Genomic DNA, 25,826 nt, shown 5'->3' on the forward strand with positions numbered 1-25,826 from the left:
TGAAAACTAAAATCCACAGTAAGTAGAAACCCAAAAGAATGTATAATAAAGATTTTATAAAATAAATGTTTTAACCAAATAAACAGCTCTATTCTCTCCATTCCTGAGACTTTCAAAGGAGACTTTATTTAAAAAAAAAAAAAAAGACACTATGTCTTTTACTTTAAACCTAACTGTATTCTATCACAAGGTTACTACTTCCAATCAAAGAAGGTTACTACTTCTAAACCTTTCCCTCCTCAAAACATAACAGTAACATACTAAAAGGAAATTTAAAAAATTTCAGTCCACCTTTAATTTCCCCAGAAAAACTAACCCTTATTTAGAACAAGTGTTATAGCAAGCTGTCATAAGTGATCTGTACTTATTTTACCAGTCAAGAGAGCACCTGCTAATATACAGTAGATTATCAATATGCGCCTACTGGGGAAAAGTTCTTTTCCCCAAAGGCACTGTGGCAATTTACAATGACACATCAAGATGTCACTTCTAACTGGCCATAACAGAGTATGCACTCAGGAGACATGCCTTGATCTAAATATGACAAGTCATTTTCTCATACAGATAATTACCTTATTCTTGCTGAGCATAAGAAATGAACTAAATGCTCTGATAAGCTTAAAGGCATTCCTTTGCTTAGTGTACGAGCAAATGGTAGGATGAGTAAATACTACCTTAGCAACCTAAAAGACCTAATCACCTACATTTGAGAAACATGAATGTTAAACAAACAAAATGTAATCCACCTAACCAAGGTACTCTTTGGATCTAAAAACCAGTTTGCTAACTTATACACAGTTGAAGTTGAAGAGGAAAGAGCTTTTAAAAAAACAAAAACAAAAACAAAACAACAACAACAGAAGAATCCTCACTAAATGGCTCCTTATTGTTCTACCAAATCCAGATGTCATCATTCTGGGGGTGCCTGTTAATGCTGTTAATCTTATATCTTCAGCCCATAGCTCCAATACTCCCTGGGCTGGAAGAGGATGATTCCTGCCTCCTGAAAGGAAGCACAAGGAACTGCTATAAGCAGGAAATCTGTGGACCTTCAGAGTATGGGGAGGCTCCAGAGACATGGCTCCAAAGAATTTACTTACCCTTAAAGAATAGGCTTCCTATTTATAATTAAAAGAAACAATGGAATACAAATATGTCCTGGCCAACAGGCTGTCAGCAAATTAGTATGCTATCTGGGATCTCTCAATATTTACAATCTAGTCTGCAACTTCATTACTGAAGTATTTTCAGAATCTCAAGTCACCGTCCTAAGAAAGTTATACTTTCTGGCAGCATCTTGAAGACTGATGCAAAGGGTAACAAGAACCCAAATCTGATTCTGTGACTTAAAACATTCCAGAAAGCTTCTACCCAAAGAGGCTATCTATTGAGACTCCACATTTAGCTGAAATACTCGTTGCCTCTAGTATTTCTCTACCATTATAGCCAGCCAAAGAGGTTAAAAAAGCACCAGCCGCCTAATAGTGTATTGAGACATATTGAGACACACCAAGGATAAATTCAAAGAGGAAGAAAAACATCCTACACATATTTGTTGAATCAAATACAATATCTCTCAGTTAGTTATACACAGTTACAAGACCATGAATTAACTCACTGACAGGTATACTCAGAATATCAGTAAATTCCCAATTGTTCCACAATCAACTGAAAGATTTAAATGTCTCCAAAAAGGCTGTTTTTCCCTCTGAATGTTTTCCAAGTTACAACTACTGTCTGTCTGAACCTGCACAAATCCAAATATTTATGGGTATTTAATATCCTTTATGTCTACCATTATAACAAGAAGGCTGTTTAAGATTATCTAAACTATATGTTTATAATGGATATTCATCTAAAAAATTCACCTCAAAAATCTGTGAAGAGCTCCAATTCTCAAAATGATTAATTAGAAACAAGAAAAAATGCTTACCTCTCAAGACAGCCATCTTCACTATCACCATGGTCACTGCATGGCTCTAACAATATACCTACAGACTGACAAAAAGAACACCACCATGTATTAATGGAGCTCCCAATACTCAAGATATAAGAAGAAGTTGCCAATCTAAATTAGGATATTAGAATACAGATTAGTCAAACACCCCTAATTAGCTATCATTTATAATAGTCTGTAGTACTTAGCATCTCTTTTTACAGGGAGTAATTTATCTTCCCTCAAAACCTGGGTCATATGAAGTACAGCAGGTACTCTGCATTTCTCTCTGTTAGGTAATATGTATCACCACTACCATCCTTCTTCCTTAGAATTCTCTCCTCCAAAATGATGGTCTGATCGTGCTTGTCACCTGCTGCTTGCTTTATTTCTCCCCGGCCACAAAGATACAAGTCTGGTGACTTCTTGTAGATAGGAGTCATAGAGGAGTTCACCAGGTTCCTTTGTATATTTGAAGTAATAACTATTTTCCACAAAAATGTCCCCAGATGAGAAAACACTCCCGTTTTCCAACAAGCTTAGTGACATCATCTCACCCCTATTCCTCTCAAACTAAAAACCTACCAAGTCTAATACAAATACCCAGAGAATTACTACAAAATACATGAACGTTTTGGTGTTTTTGACGATCACCTTTCAATTCAACAAAAGGTTCGATACTTCCTAGACTCTCTGATTCTTCTTTAGAAAGTACCACTTGTTCAGTTTTGTTTAGCATGAAAGAAGGTCCATAAGAATCTGCAAAAAAGCTGTTAAAATACTAGTCCCTTTTCAAACTACACATCTATGAGGCTGTCTCATACACTTCAACAAAACAATGTAACAGCAACAGACTAAATGCAGAAGCATATATGAGAATCCAGCTGTCTTCTGTAGTCAAACAGGTATCAACAATATTTCTAGCTATGTAAAACAATGCCACTCCTCAAACTTAAAAAAATTTATGAAAACAGCTGTCTATTATGGAAAAGAGCAACCTTACTTATGTTACCATAAATGAGTTTATGTTAAAGTAAATTAATGTTTTTTAAATTTCTCAGTTTTAATTCCTAATATGGCAAATCCTGATAGACATACCTATGTAAACAAAAGCTCTTTGGGATCTTCAACATCTTTAAGAGTATAAATAAGTCCCCGAGACCCAAAGTGTGAGAACCACTGATACACAAATCAGACTTCGGTAACCTTTATGATCAATAACAGGTGTCCCCAACCCCCGGACCACACTGTTAGGAATCAGGCCACACAGCAGGAGGTGAGCAGCCAGGGGAGTGGGGAGTGAGCATTACAGCATGAGCTCCGCCTCCGGTCAGAGATTCTCAGACCGGATTCTCAGAGAGGTGCGAACCCTATTGTGAGCTGTGCATGCGAGGGATCTAGGTTGTGTGTTCCTTATGAGAATCTAACTAATGCTTTGATGATGTGAAGCAGAACAGTTTCATTACGAAACCCCAACCCCCATCCACTGTCTGTGGAAAAAGTATTGTCCACAAAACCAGTCCCTGGTTCCAAAAATGTTGGGGACCACTGCTCTAGAAGATAGCTTTACATTCTGAAGGTTTCTGGGCACATGAAATAACCATTACCCAGACCAAATATTTAATTTTTATTTACTTGAAAAAAAATTTTGAGACAGTCTCACTCTGTCATCCAGGTCAGAGTGCAGTGGTGCAATTTCGGCTCACTTTTTGAGCCGAATACAAAAATACAAAAATTGTTTTGTATTTTTAGTAGAGATGGGATTTCAGCATGTTGAATAGGGTAATTTTTTTGTAATTTTAGTAGAAGTGAGTTTCAGCATGTTGGCCAGGCTGGTCTCGAACTCCTGACCTCAAGTGATCCACCTGTCTTCAGCCTCCCAAAGTCCTGGGATTACAGGTATGAGCCACTGCACACAGTCAGACCCAATATTTAAAATGAACCTTGGGGCCAGGCACAGTGGCTCACACCTGTAATCCCAGCACTTTGGGAGGCTGTGGCAAGCAAACCACTTGAGACCAGCCTGGCCAACATGGCGAAACCCCATCTCTACTAAAAATACAAAAATTAGCTGGGCATGGTAGCACACACCTGTAGTCTCAGCTACTCGGGAGACTGAGAGAGGAGAATTGCCTGAACTCAGGAAGCAGAGGCTGCAGTGAGTCAAGATTGCACCACTGCACTCCAGTCTGGGAGACAGTATAAGACTCTGTCACAAACAAACAAACAGAACCTTGGTATCTCACTCAAAATAACCAAATTCAAGCCCTAGCTCTGCCTTTCTCGTCACAAATATGAGAATAACAATAATTTACTTGACTACCTTAGAGTTACCATAGAGAATCAAAAGAAACAGCTTATAAGGAAAACCATCTATATAGGCCAGGCACAGAGGCTCACACTTGTAATCCCAACACTTTGGGAGGCCAAGGCAGGTGGATCACTTGAGGTCAGGAGTTCAAGACCAGCCTAGCCAACATGGTGAAATCCCGTCTACTAAAACACAAAAATTAGCCAGGTGCGGTAGTGTGTGCCTGTAATCCCAGCTACTCGGGAGGCTGAGGCACGAGAATCCCTTGAACCCAGTAGAGAGAAGGAGATTGCAGTGAGTGGAGACTGTGCCACTGCACTCCAGCAGCCTGGGCAACAGAGCGAGACTCTGTTTCAAAAAAAATAAGATATATAAATAAAATAAAATATTAGCGGGCAAAATAACCCATATCTTCTCCCCACCTCCTCCCATGTAACCTTCCACAAACATTAAGGTCTGCAAAGGAAGGCTAAGGTGCTCTGGTCTCAATTCAGGTAAGTTAGAGAGCTTTGGCGGTGGCGGTGGTTGTGGCAGCAGCAGTAGGTGTAGCAGATACAGCACAGTTATATTAGCAATATCTTAGGAGCTATAGGGGATTACTGCCAAGAGTTAATTAAAACCTGACAGGCATTTCCAGTAATTCCTCTGGTCTCCATCCCTTCCTTAGGGGTCCATAATTGATGCACACACATTGCTTAGTTCTGCATCTTCCCATTTCCACTCACTTACCTTTGGCTCAAGCATGCTAGTTACTTCTATTAAATAGGCTACATATTTCCACTCCATTCTGTACCTTTTATTTGCTGAACACTCAATAAATTGCATATTGATATACTTCTGTCTAGCCTATTCTCTCTCTTCTACTGAATTAACACAATCAATACTGATGAGGTCTTAGACCAGTACGGGTCAAATTTATAGCCTTCTCTTCCTCTTGACTATCTGCTAGAGTTTATAAATACTTCTGGTCTCCACTTCTGAAAGGAGATAAAGCAGTTTCTCAGTGTTTGCAAGGTATGAATAATTCTAAGTTTTGACGGGGCACCATCAATGAAGGTACCCTGAAATGAATGGATTTTACTGGTGATAAATCCAGGTATTTTGATGTGAGTTCTAATCAGGCTATTCAACTTCATACACTTTTTTTTTTTTTCACCTTCATACACTTTCAACTCCCAAAATATTGATTACTGTACAACTTATACCTATTCAAAATCTACAGTGAATAATCTCTTTCTATCAGATAAAACTCCTAAATATTTACTACAGAATCTAGTACCACATTAAAAAAAAAATTCCAGCCGGGCGCGGTGGCTCAAGCCTGTAATCCCAGCACTTTGGGAGGCCGAGACGGGCGGATCACGAGGTCAGGAGATCGAGACCATCTGGCTAACACAGTGAAACCCCATCTCTACTAAAAAATACAAAAAACTAGCCGGGCGAGGTGGTGGGCACCTGTAGTCCCAGCTACTCGGGAGGCTGAGGCAGAAGAATGGCGTAAACCCGGGAGGCGGAGCTTGCAGTGAGCTGAGATCCGGCCACTGCACTCCAGCCTGGGCGACAGAGCGAGACTCCGTCTCACAAAAAAAAAAAAAAAAAAAAAAAAAAATTCTATTTTGCAAAAACCTATTCGATAAACCTATCCAAAATATAGGCCAAGCATGGTGACTCATGCCTGTAATCCCAGCACTTTGGGAGGCCGAGGTGGGCAGATCACCTGAGGTCAGGCATTCAAGACCAGCCTGGCCAACATTGCAAAACCTCGTCCCTACTAAAAATATAAAAATTAGCTGGGTGTGGTGGCGCATGCCTGTAATCCCAGCTATGTGGGAGGCTGAGGCAGGAGAATCGCTTGAACCCAGGAGGCGGAGATTGCGGTGAGCCGAGACTGCACCACTGCCCTTCAACCTTTTGAGACGCTGTCCCAAAAAAAAAAATATATATATACACACACACACACACACACATATATATATATATAAAGATTTATAGAGAGAAACTCTTAAAACTCAATAAGAAAACAATCCAATTAAAAAACGGGCAAAAGACCTGAATAAACACCTCACTAAAGAAGATATACACATAGCATATGAAAAACTCATCATCGTATGTCATTAGGAAACTCAAAATTCAAACAAGATACCATTACACATCTATCAGAATGGCCAAAATCCAAAACACTAACACTACCAAATACTGGCAAGAATGCGGCACTGTCACTCATTACTGGTGAATGAATGAGAAACACACTGAACTGATTTGAAACAGCACTTTTATTACAAATGTATCCAGGCATTTAGTTTATAATAAAGGCGGCATTTCACATTGGTGGGAAAAAGATAGATTATTCAAAAAATTAAGGTGTTGGGATATCTAGGTAAACATGTAGGAAAAACAGCTGAATCTGCTCTTCACATCTTACACCATGATAAATTCCAAATGGGTCAAATATTCAAAAGTAGAAAATGAAACTATAGAAGCATTTTTTTTTAAAGAAGAAGAAAGTTAGTTTATAATCACAGAACAGGGAAGGCCTTCCCAACTACGGCATTAAAACCTAAAATCCAACAAAAGGAAAAAAAGATGATAAAGTTTAACACCATCAAAAATGACTTTAAATAGTCAAAAGACAAAAAACTGGAAACAAATATTTGTGACTGATCCTAAGAAAGGAGGTAGTTTCTTAATAAATAAAAAATATGGCCAGGTGCGGAGGCTCATGTCTGTAATCCCAGCCCTTGGAGAGGCCAAGGCAGGTGGATCACAAGGTCAGGAGTTCAAGACCAGCCTGGCCAAGATGGTGAATCCTGGTCTCTAGAAAAAATACAAAAATTAGCTGGGTGTGGTGGCAGGTGCCTGCAATCCTAGCTACTCGGGAGGCTGAGGCAGAGAATTGCTTGAACCCAAGAGGCAGAGGTTGCAGTGGGCCAAGATCACGCCACTGCACTCCAGCCTGGGCCACAAGTGAGACTCCGTCTCAAAAAAAAGAAAAAAAAAAAGGTACAAACCAAAAAGGAAAAATACCAACAACCCAACAGAAAAATGTGGATGTGGACAATTGGAAACAGAAAAGATGAGATCCATCATGGTGGCTCACACCTGTAATTCCAGTACTTTCAGAGGCTGAAGTGGGAGAAATGTTTGAAGCCAGGAGTTCAAGACCAGCCCAGGCAACAAAGTGAGACTCCTTCTCTACAAAAAATTAAAAATTAGCCGGGTGTGATGGCATGCACCTGTAGTCACAACTGCTTGATAAGGTGAGGTGGGAGGATTGCTTGAGCCTGGGAGGCTGAGAATGCAGTGAGCTGTGATCATGCCACTGCACTGCAGCCTGGGTGACCAAAGTAAGACCCTGTCTCAAAAATAGAATTAAAAAACTTAACATTTCTATAAAAATGTCAGTGTAGGCTGGGTGTGGTGGCTCACACCTGTAATCCCAGCACTTTGGGAGGCTGAGATGGGCGGATCACAAAGTCAGGAGCTCGAGACTAGCCTGATCAACATGGTGAAACCCGTCTCTACTAAAAATGCAAGAATTAGCCGGGGGTGGTGGCGTGTGCCAATAATCCCGGCTACTCGGGAGGCTGAGGCAGGAGAATCACTTGAACCCGGGAGGCAGAGGTTGCAGTGAGCCGAGATCACGCCATTGCACTCCAGCCTGGGCGACAGAGCGAGACTCTGTCTCAAAAAAAAAAAAAAAAAAAAGAAAGTCACAATATAAGTTTCTACTAGAAAAAAAAAGTACAAAAATTAGCTAGGTGTGGTAGCACACACTCGTAATCCCGGCTACTTGGGAGGCTGAGGCATGAGACTCTCTCGAACCTGGGAGGTACAGGTTGCAGCGAGCCGAGATCATGGCCACTGCACTTTAGCCTGGGCGACAGAGTAAGACTCTGTCTCAAAAAAAAAAAGATTCCTTAGGATTAATTTCAGCCTGGCTAACCAATACCTTGTGGGATTGTGGTTTATGTAGCACCTAGTACTCCTAAGTTTATGTGATCAGCTTTGAAATGTTAAAAAGCAATTTGGTTTCCTTACACTGCAAGTCCATTTCAGAGGAAAAAAAACTCCAACATTATCTTTTATATCTAAAATCTTGATCTCCTTACAATAATACTCTAGCCCAGGGGTTAGCGAACTACAGCATACTAGACAAATCCACCCTGTGGCCAGTTTTTGCATGGTCTTTCGGCTAAGAAGGGTTTCTATGTTTTAAATGATTGGGGGTAGGAGGGAGAATCAAAAGAATAATGATATTCTGTGAAGTGAAAATGACAAGAAATTCAATTTTAGTGTCCATAAATTAAATTTTATTGGAACACAGCCATGCTCATTTCTTACGGTTTTTTCTGACTGCTTTCATGCTACAATAGCAGAGTTAAGTAGTTGTTGCAGAGACTATATACCCACAATGCCTAAAATATTTACTGTCTGGGCCTTTACACAAAAGGTTTGCTGACTCCTACTCTATCTAGCCTTACACTTTCCTAGACACAAGTTACTTTCTACCAAAGCCACTTGAATCATGCCACGCCACAATACACTGGAAACTCGTACATCCTGTCCAACTAATATTCCCCTCTTCTGCAACTTCTTCACCTTACTGTCACCACTTGAAAACTTCATTCTAAATTTCTAATCCACTCAACATGTACTCTGTACCCTGGCTAACTATTTCAAAGCTAATTTGTCAATGCCTTTACCAATGTGGTCTAGTTTATGACCAGCTTTCTATCCTCCAGACAGCAGATGCTACAAGAAAATGTGTCATTTAACATACCTTCCTAGTTGGCTCACTACAAGTTCATGTCATCAAACTTCAGCTAGACCTCCATTGGTTCTCAAATATCTGGTGACTCAGTTCTATCTGATTTCTCTCCACAGAGACTCTTGCAAAACTTTACCTATTTCTTCAGATCCAAACCCAATTCCTGACTCCTCACCCTCTGCAAATGCATTTCATTTTAAAATGGTCAAAAGCATCTGAATTAAGTCCCCAAAACACCTCTCACTTAAAAAATATTCTATATATCCCCTTTTACTGAAGATTAAAAGTAGCTTTTCCTATTTAGGAATAGTCACTCAACTTGCACACTGAATCACCCTCCTTCCACTTCTCACTCCCAATCCCCTCTATGCAGTGTTCCCCTAACTACCCTGGGTTATTTTTTCTTTCTGACATTTTTCAGTCTCTCCCTATCTAGTGACTGATTCCTACTGACATGCTCAAATCTCCATCCTGTATCAAGAAAGCAGAAGCGGGGGGGCGGGGGGCGATATCTCTTCCACAACCAGACTGCTCAACTTTTCTCTTCCTTTTTTTTTTTTGAGACAGAGTCTTGCTCTCTTGCCCAGGCTAGAGTGCGGTGGCACGATCTCCTGGGTTCACGCCATTCTCCTGCCTCAGCCTCCTAAGTAGCTGGGACTATAGGCGCCTGCCACCACGCCTGGCTAATTTTTTGTATTCTTAGTAGAGACAGGGTTTCACCATGTTAGCCAGGATGGTCTCCATCTCCTGACTTCGTGATCTGCCCGCCTCGGCCTCCCAAAGTGCTGGGATTACAGGCATGAGCCACTGCTCCCGGCCTTCTCTTCCTTTTAATTTCAAAGCAAAACTTGTCCAAAAGGCATTCCACACACTGCAGCTTCTACCTACTCACCTGATACTCATTCTCAACCATGAAATCCTCTACCTACCAAAGCTCCTCTTTCTTTACCAATAATTTCTATCACTAAATCCAATAAATTTTAATTTGAATTTTTTGCTTAAATTATTTAATTATAAATGAGAGAAACTGTTGGAAACCTAAATATAAGAACATATGAAGAAAAGTAAAATCATTCATAATCTATCAGCCAGAAGGCCACTGTGAATATTCTGACTTGGCCTTTTGACTGTGTGCCACACACACATGCAGTGCATGCACACAAAGAAATTGGGACTGCATTAGCTTTAGTAATCTACACTTGGGTGTTTTTTTTTTTTTTCTTCTAAATAACTTTACCTCACAACTATTACCCAGACCTTTAAAATAATTTTAAATGACTCAACAATATCCTAGTATATGGATATACTATAATTTATCTAATCACTTTCCATTTAGGACTTTTTGTGTTTCCCATTTTTTTTTCCTGCAAATAAACCCCCAATAAGAATTCTAGTAGAAAAATCTTTGCATACACCCCTGATTTGTATGTATTTCCTTAGGACACAGTCTTGGATTTTGAAATTTCTGGATCAAAGGTTTAAGGTCTTTTGTTCTTACTGTTAATGTGTTTTCCAGGAAGTTTATAGCAATTTATACTTCCCATGTCTATTTGAGACCACTTATCTTAACTTACCCTCACCAGCATTAAATGTATTGTTCCTCGGTATTCTTAAATTTTTTGTTCAACAGCAAAGGCAAAGGAAAAAAAAGCCATTTCATTAGACTTTTAACCCCCCTAGTAAGCAAATAAAATTAAAGTTACTCATCTTATTTTTGTACCTTTGCCTCCCACCACCTTTTTTCTCCTTTTACCTCTCTATTTTGACCAACTTTCAGACTCAGGAAAAAATCCCATCCTCTTTGACATTCCCAACTGCTATGGTCATGGCTGCTTTTTTTTCCTCCAAAGTGCTAGAATACAGAGGTTCCCCTAGGGTTTCTTCAATCCCCATTTATTCTCTTATTCAAGTTACTGCATTCACTCACAGACAAAATGAGCCCCCACCACCAGCCACAGCTCAAGGCCTAAACATCTGCTTCATATAAACCACCTTCATATTCCAGTTCTGCAACACTGACCTCTTTTCCAGTCTCTTAGTGTCTGTATTTCTTACCCCAGCTTGCACCTAAATTTAATCATTTTCGCCTTTGGAATTTTCTCTATTTTTCCTTCCTTCCCTAGGGCTCACAGTTCAGACTTTTTTTTTTTTTTTTTTTTTTTTGAGACAGTGTCTTACTCTTTTGCCCAGGCCAGAGTGCAGTGGCATAATCTCGGCTAACTGCAACCCCTCTTTCCGAGTTCAAGAAATTCTCCTGCCTCAGCCTCCCAAGTAGCTGGGACTACAGGCATGTGCCACCACACCCAGCTAATTTTTGTATTTTTTGGTAGAGATGAGGTTTCACCATGTTGGCCAGGCTGGTCTCAAACTCCTGACCTCAGGTGATCCACCCACCTCGGCCTCCCAAAGTGCTGGGATTACAGGCGTGAGCCACCATGCCTGGTTTTTATTTTTTATAGAGAGGGGTTGCACCATGTTGCCCAGGCTGGTCTTGAACTCCTGGGGCTCAAGCAATCCACCTGCCTCAGCCTCCCAAAGTGCTAGGATTACAGGTGTAAGCCACTGCGCCCAGCCTGATACACCAATTTCATTCAACGAATTATTTACCAAGTTGTTTACTAGCTTACTATGTGCCAGATGCTATTCTGGCATGCAGATCACTTGAGGTCAGGAGATCGAGACCAGCCTGGCCAACACTGTGAAACCCCATCTCTACTAAAAATACAAAAATTAGCCTGGCTTGGTGGCGCATGCCTGTAATCCCAGCTACCTGGGAGGCTGAGGCAGGAGAATGGCTTGAACCCAGGGGACAGAGGCTGTACTGTGCCGAGACTGTGCCACCGCACTCCAGCCTGGGCAACAAAGGAAGACCCCATCTCGGGGAAAAAAAAAGTGGGTAGGAAAGGGAAGCAGGGAAAAAGGACAAAAAGTTCAGAGACTAGAGTAGGTAGGTAAGTGGGAGGGCCTGCCACAAACACAGAGTGATGAGGAGATTTGGCAAAATTGAGGAAATACCTGCAAGACTAGGTAAGAATGTAAGCTAAGGAGACATCCACAAATAAGCAATCCAGACAGGACTTAAGATTTAGCTGTCTCAATCCTGACTATCACAGCCAATTCCGTAGTGCCTACAGCTGTATTTTGATACCTAGATGGCACTAGAAGGTTTTAGGAAGAGAAGTGTCATTATCTAATTTTCCTCTTAAAAGGATCATTGTGGTTCTGTGTTGAGAACACACCATCAAGAAACAAAGATGAGATCAATTAGGAGGCAATATTAATCCAGGTGACATGATGGCAGTTTGGACCTGCAGGGTGGCAACAGAAACAGTAAAAAATGGTCAGACTTCTCTTCTGAAGTAAGTCATAAAACCTTTGGCTGGGTGCGGTGGCTCACGCCTGTAATCCCAGCACTTTGGGAGGCCACGGCAGGCAGGTCACCTGAGGTCAGGAGCTCGAGACCAGCCTGGCCAACATAGTGAAACTCTGTCTCAACTAAAAATACAAAAAATTAGCCTGGCATGGTGGCAGGCGTCTGAAATCCCAGCTACTCAGGAGGCTGAGACAGGAGAATTGCTTGTACACGAGAGGTAGAGGTTGCGGTGAGCTGAGATTGCACCACTGCTGCAGCCTGGGCAAGAAGAGCAAAACTGCATCTCAAAACAAACAAACAAACAAACAAAAAAAACCCTTCATTCCAGAAGTAGCTACCCTATACCTGGACGAAAGGAATGCCCTTATCTCTGAATACACAGGGACACAGAAAAGAATCTCAACAAACAAGGCCTTTGTTAATCAGCCACCCTTCATTTATCATCCTCTTTGTCTAATTATTCATCCACACCACTGTCCACTTTTCATCAAACCAAAGCATTAAAATACACAGGTGTGTCTGTTTCTTTGGGTCTTGATTTCTGAAGGTGTTCATGTCATGTAAAACTTACATTAAATAAATGTGTACGCTTTTCTCTTATTAATGTCTTCTGTTACAGGTGCCTCAGCTATGAACCTAATGACAGGTAAGGAAAGAAATCTTTCCTACTCAACAGATGCTTGGTAAAGATACACCAGTGGAAATGCTAGGTGCCTAGTTGGATACAGCAATCTAAAATTCCAAAACACGTCTGGACTGGAGATACAAATTTGGGAATCAGTAGCATATAGATGGTAGTTAGAGCCATTAGGCTAAACAAGATTACTGAGGAAGTGAATAAAAACAAGCAATCTGAGAAATGGGCCCTGGGCCATTCCAAATTTAAGAGATTCAGAAGAGGAAGAGCAATCAGCAGAGGGGAATGAGAGAACAGCCAGTGTAGGGGAAAAAAAGAAAAATGAGAGAGAATGAGCTATCCTGAATGCCAAGTGAAAAAAGTATATCAAGGTAGTGGGAGTAATTAATTGAATCAAACTTTGCTATTAGGTCAAATAAAACATTCAACAGACATCACTGGTGACTTGCAAAAGCTATTTCAGAGGAATGAATGGTCAGAGGAAAGGATAGCTGCAGTGAATTTAGGAGAAAATTGGAGGAAAAGAGTTAAAGAAAAGAGACACAGACAATTCTTCCAGCAATTCTATTTATAAAGGGAAGCAGAGAAATCAGGGTGTATGTAGCTAGAATGGGATGGGGGGAGTCAAGAGAGGGATTTTTCTGAACTTGGAAGAAATAACAGTATAAATGTTTTAAACTGATGGGAATGACTAGGTAGACAGGCAGAAATTGATAATCCAGTGATACTGAACAAAGGCAGAATACAAAGCCTAAGTCTTCTTACTCTAAATTCCTCTTGAGCCCTACTTTAGTGTATGGTTTAGAATGAAAATATACTGAGGAAACCCACCTTATCTATTAATTTAGCATCTTATTTTTAAAAGTAGTATCAAAATTACATTTTGAGTGTCTTAGAAAGATGCTGCTTTTTACATTTAATGGCAATTATATTAAAAAAAAGTTAACTAACAAATGTGACAGTGACAATAATTTAGTCATTATTACAACAATGTTCCTGGGTTTTTGCTAATCAAGAAAGGATGCCAACAGTGAGGATTCAGAACATGCCACATCAAATTATTACTCTTTGGCATAAGGATTATTTTTAGTTTATTATTTTCAGAAATAGCAAACACAGGATAATACAGAGAAGTCACCCTTTTATAAAAGGAATTTTCACCTGTAGTAGAAATCTCCGTTTCTACGGGTGTCTCCTCTCTGTACGAGCAAAAGAAATATGACTTCAAATCACTAAAAACTATCAATCTTCAGGGCAAAGATTAACTTTGCTTACAGTGATTTTCCTGGTCATCTCATTACAACTAGGTCTCCCTAACACCCTTTTTTCCTTTGTTTCAGGACATGATGGTATTTAAGCCACCTCTGAGAGATTTACTCACTTCCCCCGAGTATCTCCCATGTGTATATGAGGGATACATGTCTTAAAACTTGTTTTTCTCTTGTTAACCAGTATTTTGTTGCAGAGGTCTATCCCATCCTAAGAACTGTATGAGAATATTATATGTTCTCCCCTATACCATGTTCTTCAGCAAAACTCCTAAGAAATACAGAAGCTGTCTTAAAAATAACAAAAGTCAACCATAATACCACCTAGCTACCTCAGCGGACATCATAATTTCTTTCTAGGAAAATAATTTAAAACAAGTTGAAACTTTTTTTTAGTTTTTTTTTGGTTTTTTTTGTTGTTTTTTTGAGATGGAGTCTCACTCTGTCGCCCAGGCTAGAATGCAATGGCACAATCTTGGCTCACGGCAAGCTCTGCCTCCCGGGTTCACACCTTTCTCCTGCCTCAGCCTCCCGGGTAGCCTACCACCACGCCCCGCTAATTTTTTTGTATTTTTAGTAGAGATGGGGTTTTACCTTGTTAGCCAGGATGGTCTCAATCTCCTGACCTTGTGATCTGCCCGCCTTGGCCTCCCAAAGTGCTGGGATTACAGGCGTGAGCCGCCAGTGACACCCAGTCAATAAGTTGTATTATACTTCTCTACCCAGTGATGTTTCCTAAACTCTGAGAGAATGTATATTCTTGGGGATTTATAATTGAGACAATTAAGTGTATCAGCAAAATACTGAACTAAAACTTCTGGCATCAAAGAAACACATGAAGCAATCAAAGTTGTATATCTAACACATATTTTTGACATTCCTTACCTGGTTATTTTCTTCATTATCAAATACACAATCTTGCTGCATAACTTCATTGTCTAAATTAGTGCTAGCCACAGGTTCTGAACAGTCTCTGTTACTTTCACTGGCATTAATAATACCATCAGCAATATCAACCCTAGGGATGAAGTTTAAAAATTAGATCAGGCCAAATGTTGAGTGTGTAATGCCTTTACTTTAAAATAAGTAAATATGAATAATGATCTGAAACTTTTACTTGTTAAAGAAAATGTGAACTTTTCACAAAAATCCATACTTTTGTCTTGCTAAATCAGATTATTAAATCTGCTACATTTTTATCTCCTTGGGATGTTGTGAGGGACCTTGTTATCCCCTCTAAAAATGTTCATAAGCGAATAAATGGCTTTTAAAATAATTTATGTTCCAAAATAATCATTTCCCTTGTAAATGCACACTCTCACATAATAATGACACATCTGTCCTGATCAAATACAAGTCCAGTACTAGTCCAGTACAAGTCCAACACCTTATCAAGTAAAACAGAAATAGTTTCCTACTGCAGAGTTGTCATCTTACACAGTTTAGAATATCCAAAACACTGCTACAGTTTTTGTTTCCAAAGATGATACCACTACCCTCAATAGAACATGTGTTCCCCAAGATAAGACTATCATCTGAGTAATGGGTATAGGTTTGCAGAATCCCTAGCTAAGCTAAGGACAAACTCCAAGAAATCTGCTTACATCCTTTGAAACATTTTCCCATTATTTCTAACTTTTAGATACTGATTTTTTCCTTCATATTCTGCCCAAATACTCCCAATAGATCCAGTTGTATACATGCTTTTTTTTCTTTTTCAATTTTTCTATTTTTCCTCTCTTTCCCTCTCCCACCTTTTCCCAGCTGTATACATTCTAATCATGCCTTCAAAGTACACAAACCAAGGCCATCAAATACAGCTGCACTGCCTGGCAGTGTTATCCATGGTGCTTGCAATTGTACTATATGGTATTCCAAAAATAAACATTTCCACCACTGGTACTCACATCAATTTATATTTTTCATTTTATATTTGATAGTTATTCTAGTTAGCCCTTTTAAAAACTGTCTTTAAAAAAAAAATCACTCCCCAATAATCTTTTTTTTTCCTTTACCTTCCTACAAATCTTCTAGATTTGGGTACATCTTTCTCATCTGTCCCCCTGCAAAAAACTGATATATGAAAAACATGAAATCACTGCACCATGGTCTCTGAGGGAGGCACACAGGTATCCTGAAGTACAGGACTGAAGTAACAGAAAACAAAGAGAGGCTTTCCTTCATTTAAAGGTAACAGGTCAGATGAAGAGTGGAGCAACATCACGCATTACAAGTACTTTTAACTAATACATATTTAAATACAGGTTGAGTATTCCTTGTCGGAAACGCTTGGGACCAGAAGTGTTTCAGATTTGGTTTTTGTTTGTTTTCAGATTTTGGAATATTGCCAGTTAGCAAGCAACTGGCTCATGAATTATTTTAAAAGCCATTCATTTGCTTATGAAAATTTTCAGAGAGCGTAACAACAAAGTCCCTCACAACATCCCAAAGAGAGGTGCCAGACTGGCATTCCTAATCTGAAAATCCAAAATCGAAAATGCTCAAATGAGCATTTCTTCTGAGTATCATGTCAGTGCTCAAAGTTTTGGATTTGGGAGCATGTCAGATTTTGGATTTTTCCATTAGGGATGTTCAACCTGTATTAAGAGCTAACCTAACAAAAGCGTAAGGAGGGGATAGGCTGGTGGCAAGGGATAACTATTTAAATAGAAAGGATGATTCTGCCCACCATTTCACTCAATGATTATATGCATAATAGTGATATCAATCTGCTGCCCCTGCAACTGTCTGTCTAGATCACTCTCTCGCACAGTCTAATTTTTTAAAGTTATTTTTCATACAACATAATTCCTAAAGGTAAGCTTGTTACTTCATTCGATGTTCAGGGAAGAAAAAAAAAACCTGTGTTGAACTTAATAAACATACATTATAAAAAAAGTTATGAGATACTCAGTGTTAATTATGGATGTATATACAAGTATATATACAAAGTCACTTTTCACAATGACTTTCAGAAATCTCCAAGAAAGATGAGATCCTGTTATTTAAGTAGAATTAGTTTTAAGATAAAACAATTTTATAACATTTAATAAACAACAATAAAGTATTTCTTACTGGTTATTAGATCCTTCCCCATCACAATGAATACTTTCTGCTTCGTTATTACACACCACACTTTGCTGTTGTAAATTCTTAAGATCATGATCTATGCTGCTCTGCAGATCAAAAAGGTGCTGTTCCACAGCTGCTCTAATTGTTCTTTCTAAAATACTACAAAACATAATACATTTTAGTAAGAAGCAGTCACTCTAACTGGGCATCTGGTGACACAGACATAAATGCTAAAACCTATGACCAGTAAAACTATTATGGTACTTAAATGGGTAAACCGAAGTGTAAAAAGAAATACATAAAAGGAATACATGATACTGGCTTAAGTTTTAAAAGTGAAATTTACCCAAACAATCATATACAAATCAACCATAATGTCACTATTACTACTGAGATGGGAATGATCAGTTGTCCCTATAATTCACTCCTCACTATACAGAAAACCACTCATTAAGGCTTTTCAAAGCTATTCTTATAAAGCAAAATAATCTACTAACATCTAAACGAAAGAAACTATGAGTATTGCTCACACTTTTTATGTAAAGTCTACTTTTTAAAAACATATTCTATGAACATTTTTCAATTATTTCAGAGGATTCAAAGGAATCATCTGAAGAAAGCTCATCTTTATTTTGTATATTAATGCAATGGGTTTCTTCTTCATTTGTTCCTATCACAGTACATAAAAAACTAGTTTACTGCCTGTGTACAGTCTTTCCTCTAAAGTCAGCACAATAAATACATTATTTTCATTTCTACAGCTTAGTAGTATCTTAAAATCTTAAAAATGTCTTCTATAAATACACTACTTACTCTGTAGACGCTGGTAGGATGCTGATGGGAGATATATGGGTGCTGTAATCAAAGAAAGAAATTAGCTATAAAAACGTTCAATAATCAGTACTACAAAATGTGCTGAATCTGCCACATTTGCACTACCTTGACACAACCAGGAGAGCACATACTAAGTGTTGTATTCTTGGTTACGTATCAAGTTGGAAATATTTTCTAAATTTGGTTGGTAAAGCTTTCAAATATTAACCAAAGAAAATAAATTTGGAAAAACGTATCACTAACAAGACCAAAATTTAAAAGTTAGAATTCATTATGAGCTAGGAGCATTACAAGCATTTATCTCTCATTTAATAACTTTCAGTACCCGAGGAGTTACAATTATTTCCCCCTTTCCACAAAAGTGAAGCTCAAAGATGTTAATTAACTTGGCCAAATGCATATGGCCCTGGGTTGGGTACCCCAAAGACCCTGCTATTAACAAAGATGCTCTACTGTCTTCTATAACAGAAAAGTGACTAAAAACAAAAATACACACACCACAGCATGAGCACCTCTTACAGAAGATGAATCTAATTTTCTAAATAAACTATTTTTCACACAAAAAGACCCCCAAATATATATACTTGTGGTGGTGAGAGTGGGACAACTACTTTCTCTGGTGCTCAGTTGGAGGAAAACTGATCGATTTCCAAAACTGGAGGGAAAATTAGTTGTACTGGATTTAAGTGAACAGTAGTATTAGCTGTTCGTGAATACAGGTAATTTTTAAAAGATCATTTATCAGATAAAAGATAAGGTATGTTTAAATGGCACTGTGTGCCTAAGCACATCATCACAGTCAATACTTAGCCATAGAGAGGAGTGACCCTGCCTTCTTGACCTGAACACCACATCTGTAGCTACCTCGTCATTTTTTAAATGGAAATTAGTTTTATGAAGATCCTCCAAAATGTGGCAATACAATCTCTAACCAACATGCAGAACAAACGATATCAAGTTAGTATTGTCAGGATCCATTGCAGGAAACCAAATGAGTATCATTTACCATTCATTCACTGAGCAATCTTCATGTCTCTCAGTAGCAAAGTGAACAAATGCTTTATCAGACAACAGTAAGCCCTCTTGGTCTGACACACATAACCCCTCCTATGTATAAAAATATTTTTGTTAACTGCCAGTATCATGCTAGTTTCCAATGAATTATTTTTAGTTCTAAAGGCCTTCATGCTGATCGTCTCCAGGGAAGTGTTTACCAATATTCACACTTAAAGATTTTTCTGGCTAGGTGTGGTGGCTCATGCCTGTAATCCCAGCACTATGGGAGACCAAAGCTGGAGGTTCACTTGAAACCAGGAGTTCGAGACCAGCCTGGGCAACATAGCGAGATCCCATCTCTACAAAAAAAATTTAAAAATCAGCCAGGCATCATGATGGCACATGCCTGTAGTCCTAGCTACTTGGGAGGCTGAGGCAGGAGGATCACTTGAGCCCAGGGAAGTTGCAGTGAGCTGTGATTGTGCCACTGCACTCCTGCCTGGGTGACAGAAAGACATCCTGTCTCAAAAAAAAGAAAGAAAAATAAAACAACTAAAGTTTTTTGGAACTTCATTTCTGAAATCCAAAAAAGCTGGGGAGAAAAACCCCAAAACATGGCACAAAGAAGAGTGTAGCCATCATCAGTTTATTTCTAGTAGTTTCCTGTGAGCTAAAAGTTAAATAATTATTGACTTCTGTAGAAAAAAACAGAAAGTAAAAAGATAAATAAGGCCTTCCCTAAAGAGTCTTAACGTCAACTAGGATATTAGATCTTTTTCTGATATTTTGCTCTAATAAACTATTGCTTATATTTTTACATTTTGGTTATCAGCTGTTATTAAATTATAAAAATTAAATCTTTATGTGGTGCAATCTGTTTTATTTTCCTTGGTAATATTTGCAATCTCTACTAAACTTAGATGATTCCTTGCCCACTGAAAAATATTCATTTTATTTTTAATATCTAATTATAAACCACTGACAATGTGGCATATTGAATGGTGTGGGGAACTATAAATTGAACACTCTTAATCATTTAATTTGTGATCTCTGGTGAGCTTTTGCTGTATCTTATACCAAATTCTGAAGAAGCTCTCTAATTCCCAACTACTTACTTCATCAGTCTGTTACTAAAGTTTTATATGTTTTAATTCTTGGTAGGGCTTATATCTTCTCTGTTCTTTCTCAGATTTGCCCTTGTTAGTCATCTGCTCATTTTCCCAGAGGAATTTTCTCACCCTTTTTTGTCAGATTAGATTATCAATAAAATGCTAGCAGGTAAACGGATACAAGATATTTCATAAAGAATTAACCAAAAAGAAAAATAATCAACCTAACTAGATATACAAGTTTAAAATAAGGATTATAGAGTCAAGTGCCAATGGCTCATGCCTCAAGCCCCAGCTACTCAGGAGGCTGAATCAGGAGGATCACTTGAGCCCAGGAGTTTGAGGCCAGCCTGAGCAACATAGCAAGACCCCCATCTCAAAAAAAATAAACAAGGATTAGAATAAAATTTATATTTCTGCTGATGTCAATATTGATAAAGGCTATGAAACTGACATGCATGTTGCTAGTGGGAAGGTTAACAAGTAAAAATTTCTTACAGAAATCTATTTAGTAATGCATTTCAAAGAGCTCTAAAAATGTGTATGCACTTTGACTCAGAAAGTCTGAGACTCTATCAAAAAGGGTTTATCAAATCTACCACAATCCATCGTAGATACAAAAGGGGAGGATGGATTTTATACCATAAAGTATTCTCTGTACCATTTTTCCAATATTATAAAAATTCTCAAAAATACAGAAAAGTGAAAATAAACTGTGTAAGAACACCTACAGCCCCAACATTTAGAGTCTATAATTAACATTTTACTATATTTGCAGAATTATAAGGAAGAAATATCAGCAAATAAATATATAAAATGGACCAGGATACATACAATGGACCATTGTGAAATCATTGGTGCTCATTAAGATTAGAAAATACCAGAAATTGTTTTTATATGTGCAAGCATGAACAATGTGTGCAACTATGTATCAAAATAGCTCCATTTAATAATGTGTTTTTACAACTATAAACAAAGGCATATATACTAAGCCAGAATTTGGGAGCTCTCTTATGGAGATGCTCTAGAGCATCTCTAGAGCAGGGATGTCATCCATGGACCACTTGTATCAGAATCTGCTGAAGTGACAGTGTTATTTTGTTGGAGATCTGTACTTTATCCCAAACCTCAAATACCATAAAGCCAAAGTAAATAAAATAGTATGGTACTCAAACAAAAAAACAGGCAGACAGAAAAAAACAATCATCATACACACTTGATTTAGAACAAAAGGTGGTATACAGAAGCAGGGAAATGGCAGTGTTTTCAAACATGAATGCTGATACAATTTGGTATCCATATTGAAAAAGTTAACTCGGCCCTGATCTCACACATGAGAGAGAAAATCAATTCTGGGTAGACTGTAGATCTAAACATGAAAGGTAAAATAATAAAGCTGTAAGAAGATAATGTGGAAATGTTTATTTAGGAAAAGATTTCTTAAACATGACACAAAAAGCATTAACCACAGAAGGAAAAGAGTGATAAATTTGATTAAAATTAGAAACTTTTTTTTGAGACAGGGTCTCACTTTGTCACCCAGGCTAGAGTGCAGTGGCACAAAGCTCACTACAGCCTCCATCTCCCCATCTCAAGGGATTCTCCTGCTTCAGTTGGCCAAGTAGGTGGGACTACAGGCACATGCCTAGCTAACTTTTGTATTTTTTGTAGAGGCAGGGTTTGCCCCAGCTGGTCTCAAACTCCAGAGCTCAAGTGATCCTCCCACCTCAGCCTCCCCAAGTGCTAAGATTACAGGTGTGAGCCATCATGCTCAGCCAGGAACTATTTTTTACATAATGAAAAATAATAAAATTTTAAAAACCTATTTTTAATATAATATATATTTTTTAAGTCTCCTGACAAATAAAAAAAAAAAAAAGGTCAGGTGCAGTGGCTCATGCCTGTAATCCCAGCACTTTGGGAGGCCGAGGGGGGGCAGATCACCTGAGGTTGGGAGTTCGAGGCCAGCCTGACCAACATGGAGAAACCCCATCTCTACCAAAAATACAAAAATTAGCTAGGCGTGGTGGCACATGCCTGTAATCCCAGCTACTTGGGAGGCTGAAGCAGGGGAATCACTTGAAACCGGGAGGAAGAGGTTGTGGTGAGTCAAGATCATGCCATTGCACTCCAGCCTGGGCAACGAGAGCAAAATTCTGTCTCAAAAAAAAAAAAAAAAAGCCTTCAATGAACGACTAAAGTTCACAAAAGTAGGAATCAGCCAAAACACATATGAAAAAGGGGAGGGCTCTTATTAAAGTGACAATGAAATACTGTTATATGCTCACAAGATAAGTTAACGCCAGTGTTGGCAAGGATGTGAAGCAACTGTCACATACGGTTAGTAGGGGTGTAAACTGGAATAAGTACTTTGAATAATTAGGGAATACTTACTAAAACTGAAGACAGGTGTTATGTCTTCCTCTGCATGCACATGAAGATGTGTATAAGAACATATATAATACTACTATTAATAATAGTCACAAAGTAAAAACAATTGAATTGTCCACCAACAGTAAAATGGATAATTGTGGCATAATCATACAAGAGGATACTTTACAACAATGATATGAGCCATAGTGACATGCAGCAGCGTGGATAAATCTCAAACTTACGCAGTGAAAAAAACCAGTGTTCAGTGAAAGAAACCAGACCAAGAATTTACATATAATCTGATTTCATTTTCATAAAGCTCTAAGACATACAAGGAAGTGATTGCTATAATGTCCACATAGTAATCGCCTTCGTAGGGAGGGAGGGGATCAGGATTTTGAGAGCTACTAGGGTGGTGTCACAGTTTATTTACAGGTGTGTGTCGGTACAAGGATATTTGCCTCTAACTTGTGTTGCTATACATTTACTTTATGCCCATTTCTATAGTATGATTTATTTTCCAATACAAAATGAGGCCAGCCATGGCAGCTCATGCCTGTAATCCCAAAACTTCAGGAAGCCAGGGCAGAGGATAACTTGAGGCCAGCCTGGGCAACATAGCAAAACCCCATCTATTTTTTTAATTAAAAAATTAATTTTTTAAAAAAGCAAAGAGGCTGAGCATGGTAGCTCATGCCTATAATCCAGCACTTTGGGAGGCCGAAGTGGGCAGATCACTTGAGGTCAAGAGTTCGAGAGCAGCCAGGCCTATGTGGTGAAACCCCTTATCTACTAAAAAAATATTTAAAAATTAGCTAGGCGTGATGGCGCATGCCTGTAGTCCCAGCTAGTTGGGAAGCTGAGGCAGGAGAATCGCTTGAACCCGGGAGGCGGAGGTTACAGTGAGCTGAGATTGCGCCACTGCATTCCAGCCTGGGTGACAGAGCAAGACTCCGTCTCAAAATAAATAAATAAATAGAATAAAATAAAACAAAGAAAAAAGCTTTTTAAAAGGCAGATTCCAAGGTCCCACTCCGAATCTCTAAAGTAGGGCCCAAGAGTCTACATTTTTAACAAATGCCAATGATGATTCTTATCCATAGTAGTAAGTTTGAGAAACATTGGCCTAGATCTATATCTAGCCTCCAAAAAGAATAAAGTTTAATAAAATTTCCAGTTATTCAAAGGAGCCAAAAAGAGGCAAAAGTTCCAGTGGTCTTAAATTGAATAGATCACAAGGTAGTTGATCTTTTTTGCTTCCTATCTCTTTTAATTGCTACTGAAAACTAAAAGTATATATAAAACTAGTGATCAGCAAGCTCGATTATTAACGCAAGAGTAAAGATTCTTCAGTCCTGAAGAATATGCTGGGACAATCAAATAAACAGCTCCTTTTAAGAAGCCTCCCACCAGCCTTAGTAAACAAATCAAATAAATAGATTTTGCACTTTAAGAGTCAGGTTGTCACCCACAAGGCTATATACAAAATGAATTGTACAACTTTGTTCTCTGAGCTTCTGAAGGACAAAAAGGACTGACTTAGCTTTCAGATTTCACAGATTTTAATTATTCTTTATTTTCATACTTTAGTCAAATCCTGTGGGTAAAAAGCCCTCAGGTATAAGCCAGGGCTCACACACACCAATAGATATAAAAAAGATTTATCAATATAGTTATGCATCTGCAGCTAAAATGTATAGATATCACAGGGATGTGAGAGCTAAAATAAAGACATAAGAGAAATAATTGCTGAGAAATTTCAGGTCACATTACATAGGTACTATAGGCAGATGCCATAAAGACCACCTAAAATGCTAATCGTATTCATTAAACCCCTAGACAAGGAAGACTTGACTAGAAAGACAAACAATAAATGACAGGGGACACATATATCGTAAAGTCATCAGTCAAACATAATATTGAAGACTATAGTCATTCCCTGACATTTTATCCCCTCTGCTATTAACTCTATTTTCAAATCTGCCTACAATGATATAATCATCTTGAGAACATAAGATCAATCTTGCAACCATTTATTCCAGTCACTAATATTTTGTATCCAAATAAAATAAGAAACTACTATTATTTTCATTTCCCAATGGTAAATATTTAATGCTACAAACAATATTTCAATAAAAGTACTACAGTTGAGTCTCAGCTAACTCTGGTAAAGATCACTTTACCTGTGCAACAGAGCCTTGTAAACCATTCTGAATACCCTGGCATCTTCCAACAAAAACATCAGGTAAAGACTTCATTAAAAGCACAGTAAAGGAAGGTGATGGGCTTATAAAAACTGCTGAGCAATTATTAGTGCTGAGTCCTCCTACACACAGTAGAGCTGTGCTACACTCTGCAGTTTAAACGGAAGCAGACTGCAACATGAGGTCACTACTGACAAGGAGGTACCCAATCAAGAGTCTACACTTTTTTTCCTCTTCACTTTGCAACTTTTTAGGAGGTGGACAAAGAGAAACAAAATTTTGAATCCAGCTAGACTTCTCTCAAAAATATACAAGCCTAATCCAGTATAAGTGGAGAAACCAATCTGTTTTCATTAATCAAACTACTACATCCAGGGACATAAATTATAAATATGAAATTACGGCCGGGCGCGGTGGCTCAAGCCTGTAATCCCAGCACTTTGGGAGGCCGAGACGGGCAGATCACGAGGTCAGGAGATCGAGACCATCCTGGCTAACACAATGAAACCCCGTCTCTACTAAAAATACAAAAAAATTAGCCGGGCGAGGTGGCGGGCGCCTGTAGTCCCAGCTACTCGGGAGGCTGAGGCAGGAGAATGGCGTAAACCCGGGAGGCGGAGCTTGCAGTGAGCCGAGATAGCGCCACTGCACTCCAGCCTGGGCGACAGAGCGAGACTCCGTCTCAAAAAATAAATAAATAAATAAATAAATATGAAATTACTAAACTATGCAAAATAGGTAGCGTGCTATTGTTCAATTATCCAATTTGAGAAAAGCATTTATGGTTAATTTTTCAAGTCTAAAACTTGGATAGCTTCCAGATAAGTCATGCTAGAACTATGCCAAAATTACCATTTAAAAAACTATGGTTTCGAAAAATAAACATATAAAACAAAACAAAAATAATAATCTCATGCTCCTTTAAAACCAAAAGTAAAAATCCTT

The 25,826-nt window shown here is 38.6% G+C and overlaps 1 protein-coding gene and 1 long non-coding RNA gene across 19 annotated transcripts in view; both read right to left on the reverse strand.

Moving 5' to 3' along the window:
- FAM13B (family with sequence similarity 13 member B) overlaps window positions 1-25,826 on the reverse strand; it is a 91,199-nt gene that overhangs the window by 22,470 nt on the left and 42,903 nt on the right. For all 18 annotated transcript variants that reach the window (XM_078004282.1, XM_078004280.1, XM_078004272.1 and 15 more), the window contains 4 exon segments: window positions 18,179-18,220; window positions 17,369-17,524; window positions 15,179-15,311; window positions 1,934-1,998 (listed from right to left, as the gene is read on the reverse strand). In XM_078004282.1, coding sequence (XP_077860408.1) covers window positions 1,934-1,998; window positions 15,179-15,311; window positions 17,369-17,524; window positions 18,179-18,220 — 396 coding nt within the window.
- LOC144329497 (uncharacterized) lies at window positions 10,776-14,818 on the reverse strand. The gene is made up of 2 exons (XR_013394836.1): window positions 13,006-14,818; window positions 10,776-11,269 (listed from the first exon to the last, which is right to left on the reverse strand). It is a non-coding gene; the product is annotated as an uncharacterized LOC144329497 (long non-coding RNA).

Source organism: Macaca mulatta, chromosome 6, assembly GCF_049350105.2.
Source record: "Macaca mulatta isolate MMU2019108-1 chromosome 6, T2T-MMU8v2.0, whole genome shotgun sequence".
NCBI lineage: Eukaryota > Metazoa > Chordata > Mammalia > Primates > Cercopithecidae > Macaca > Macaca mulatta.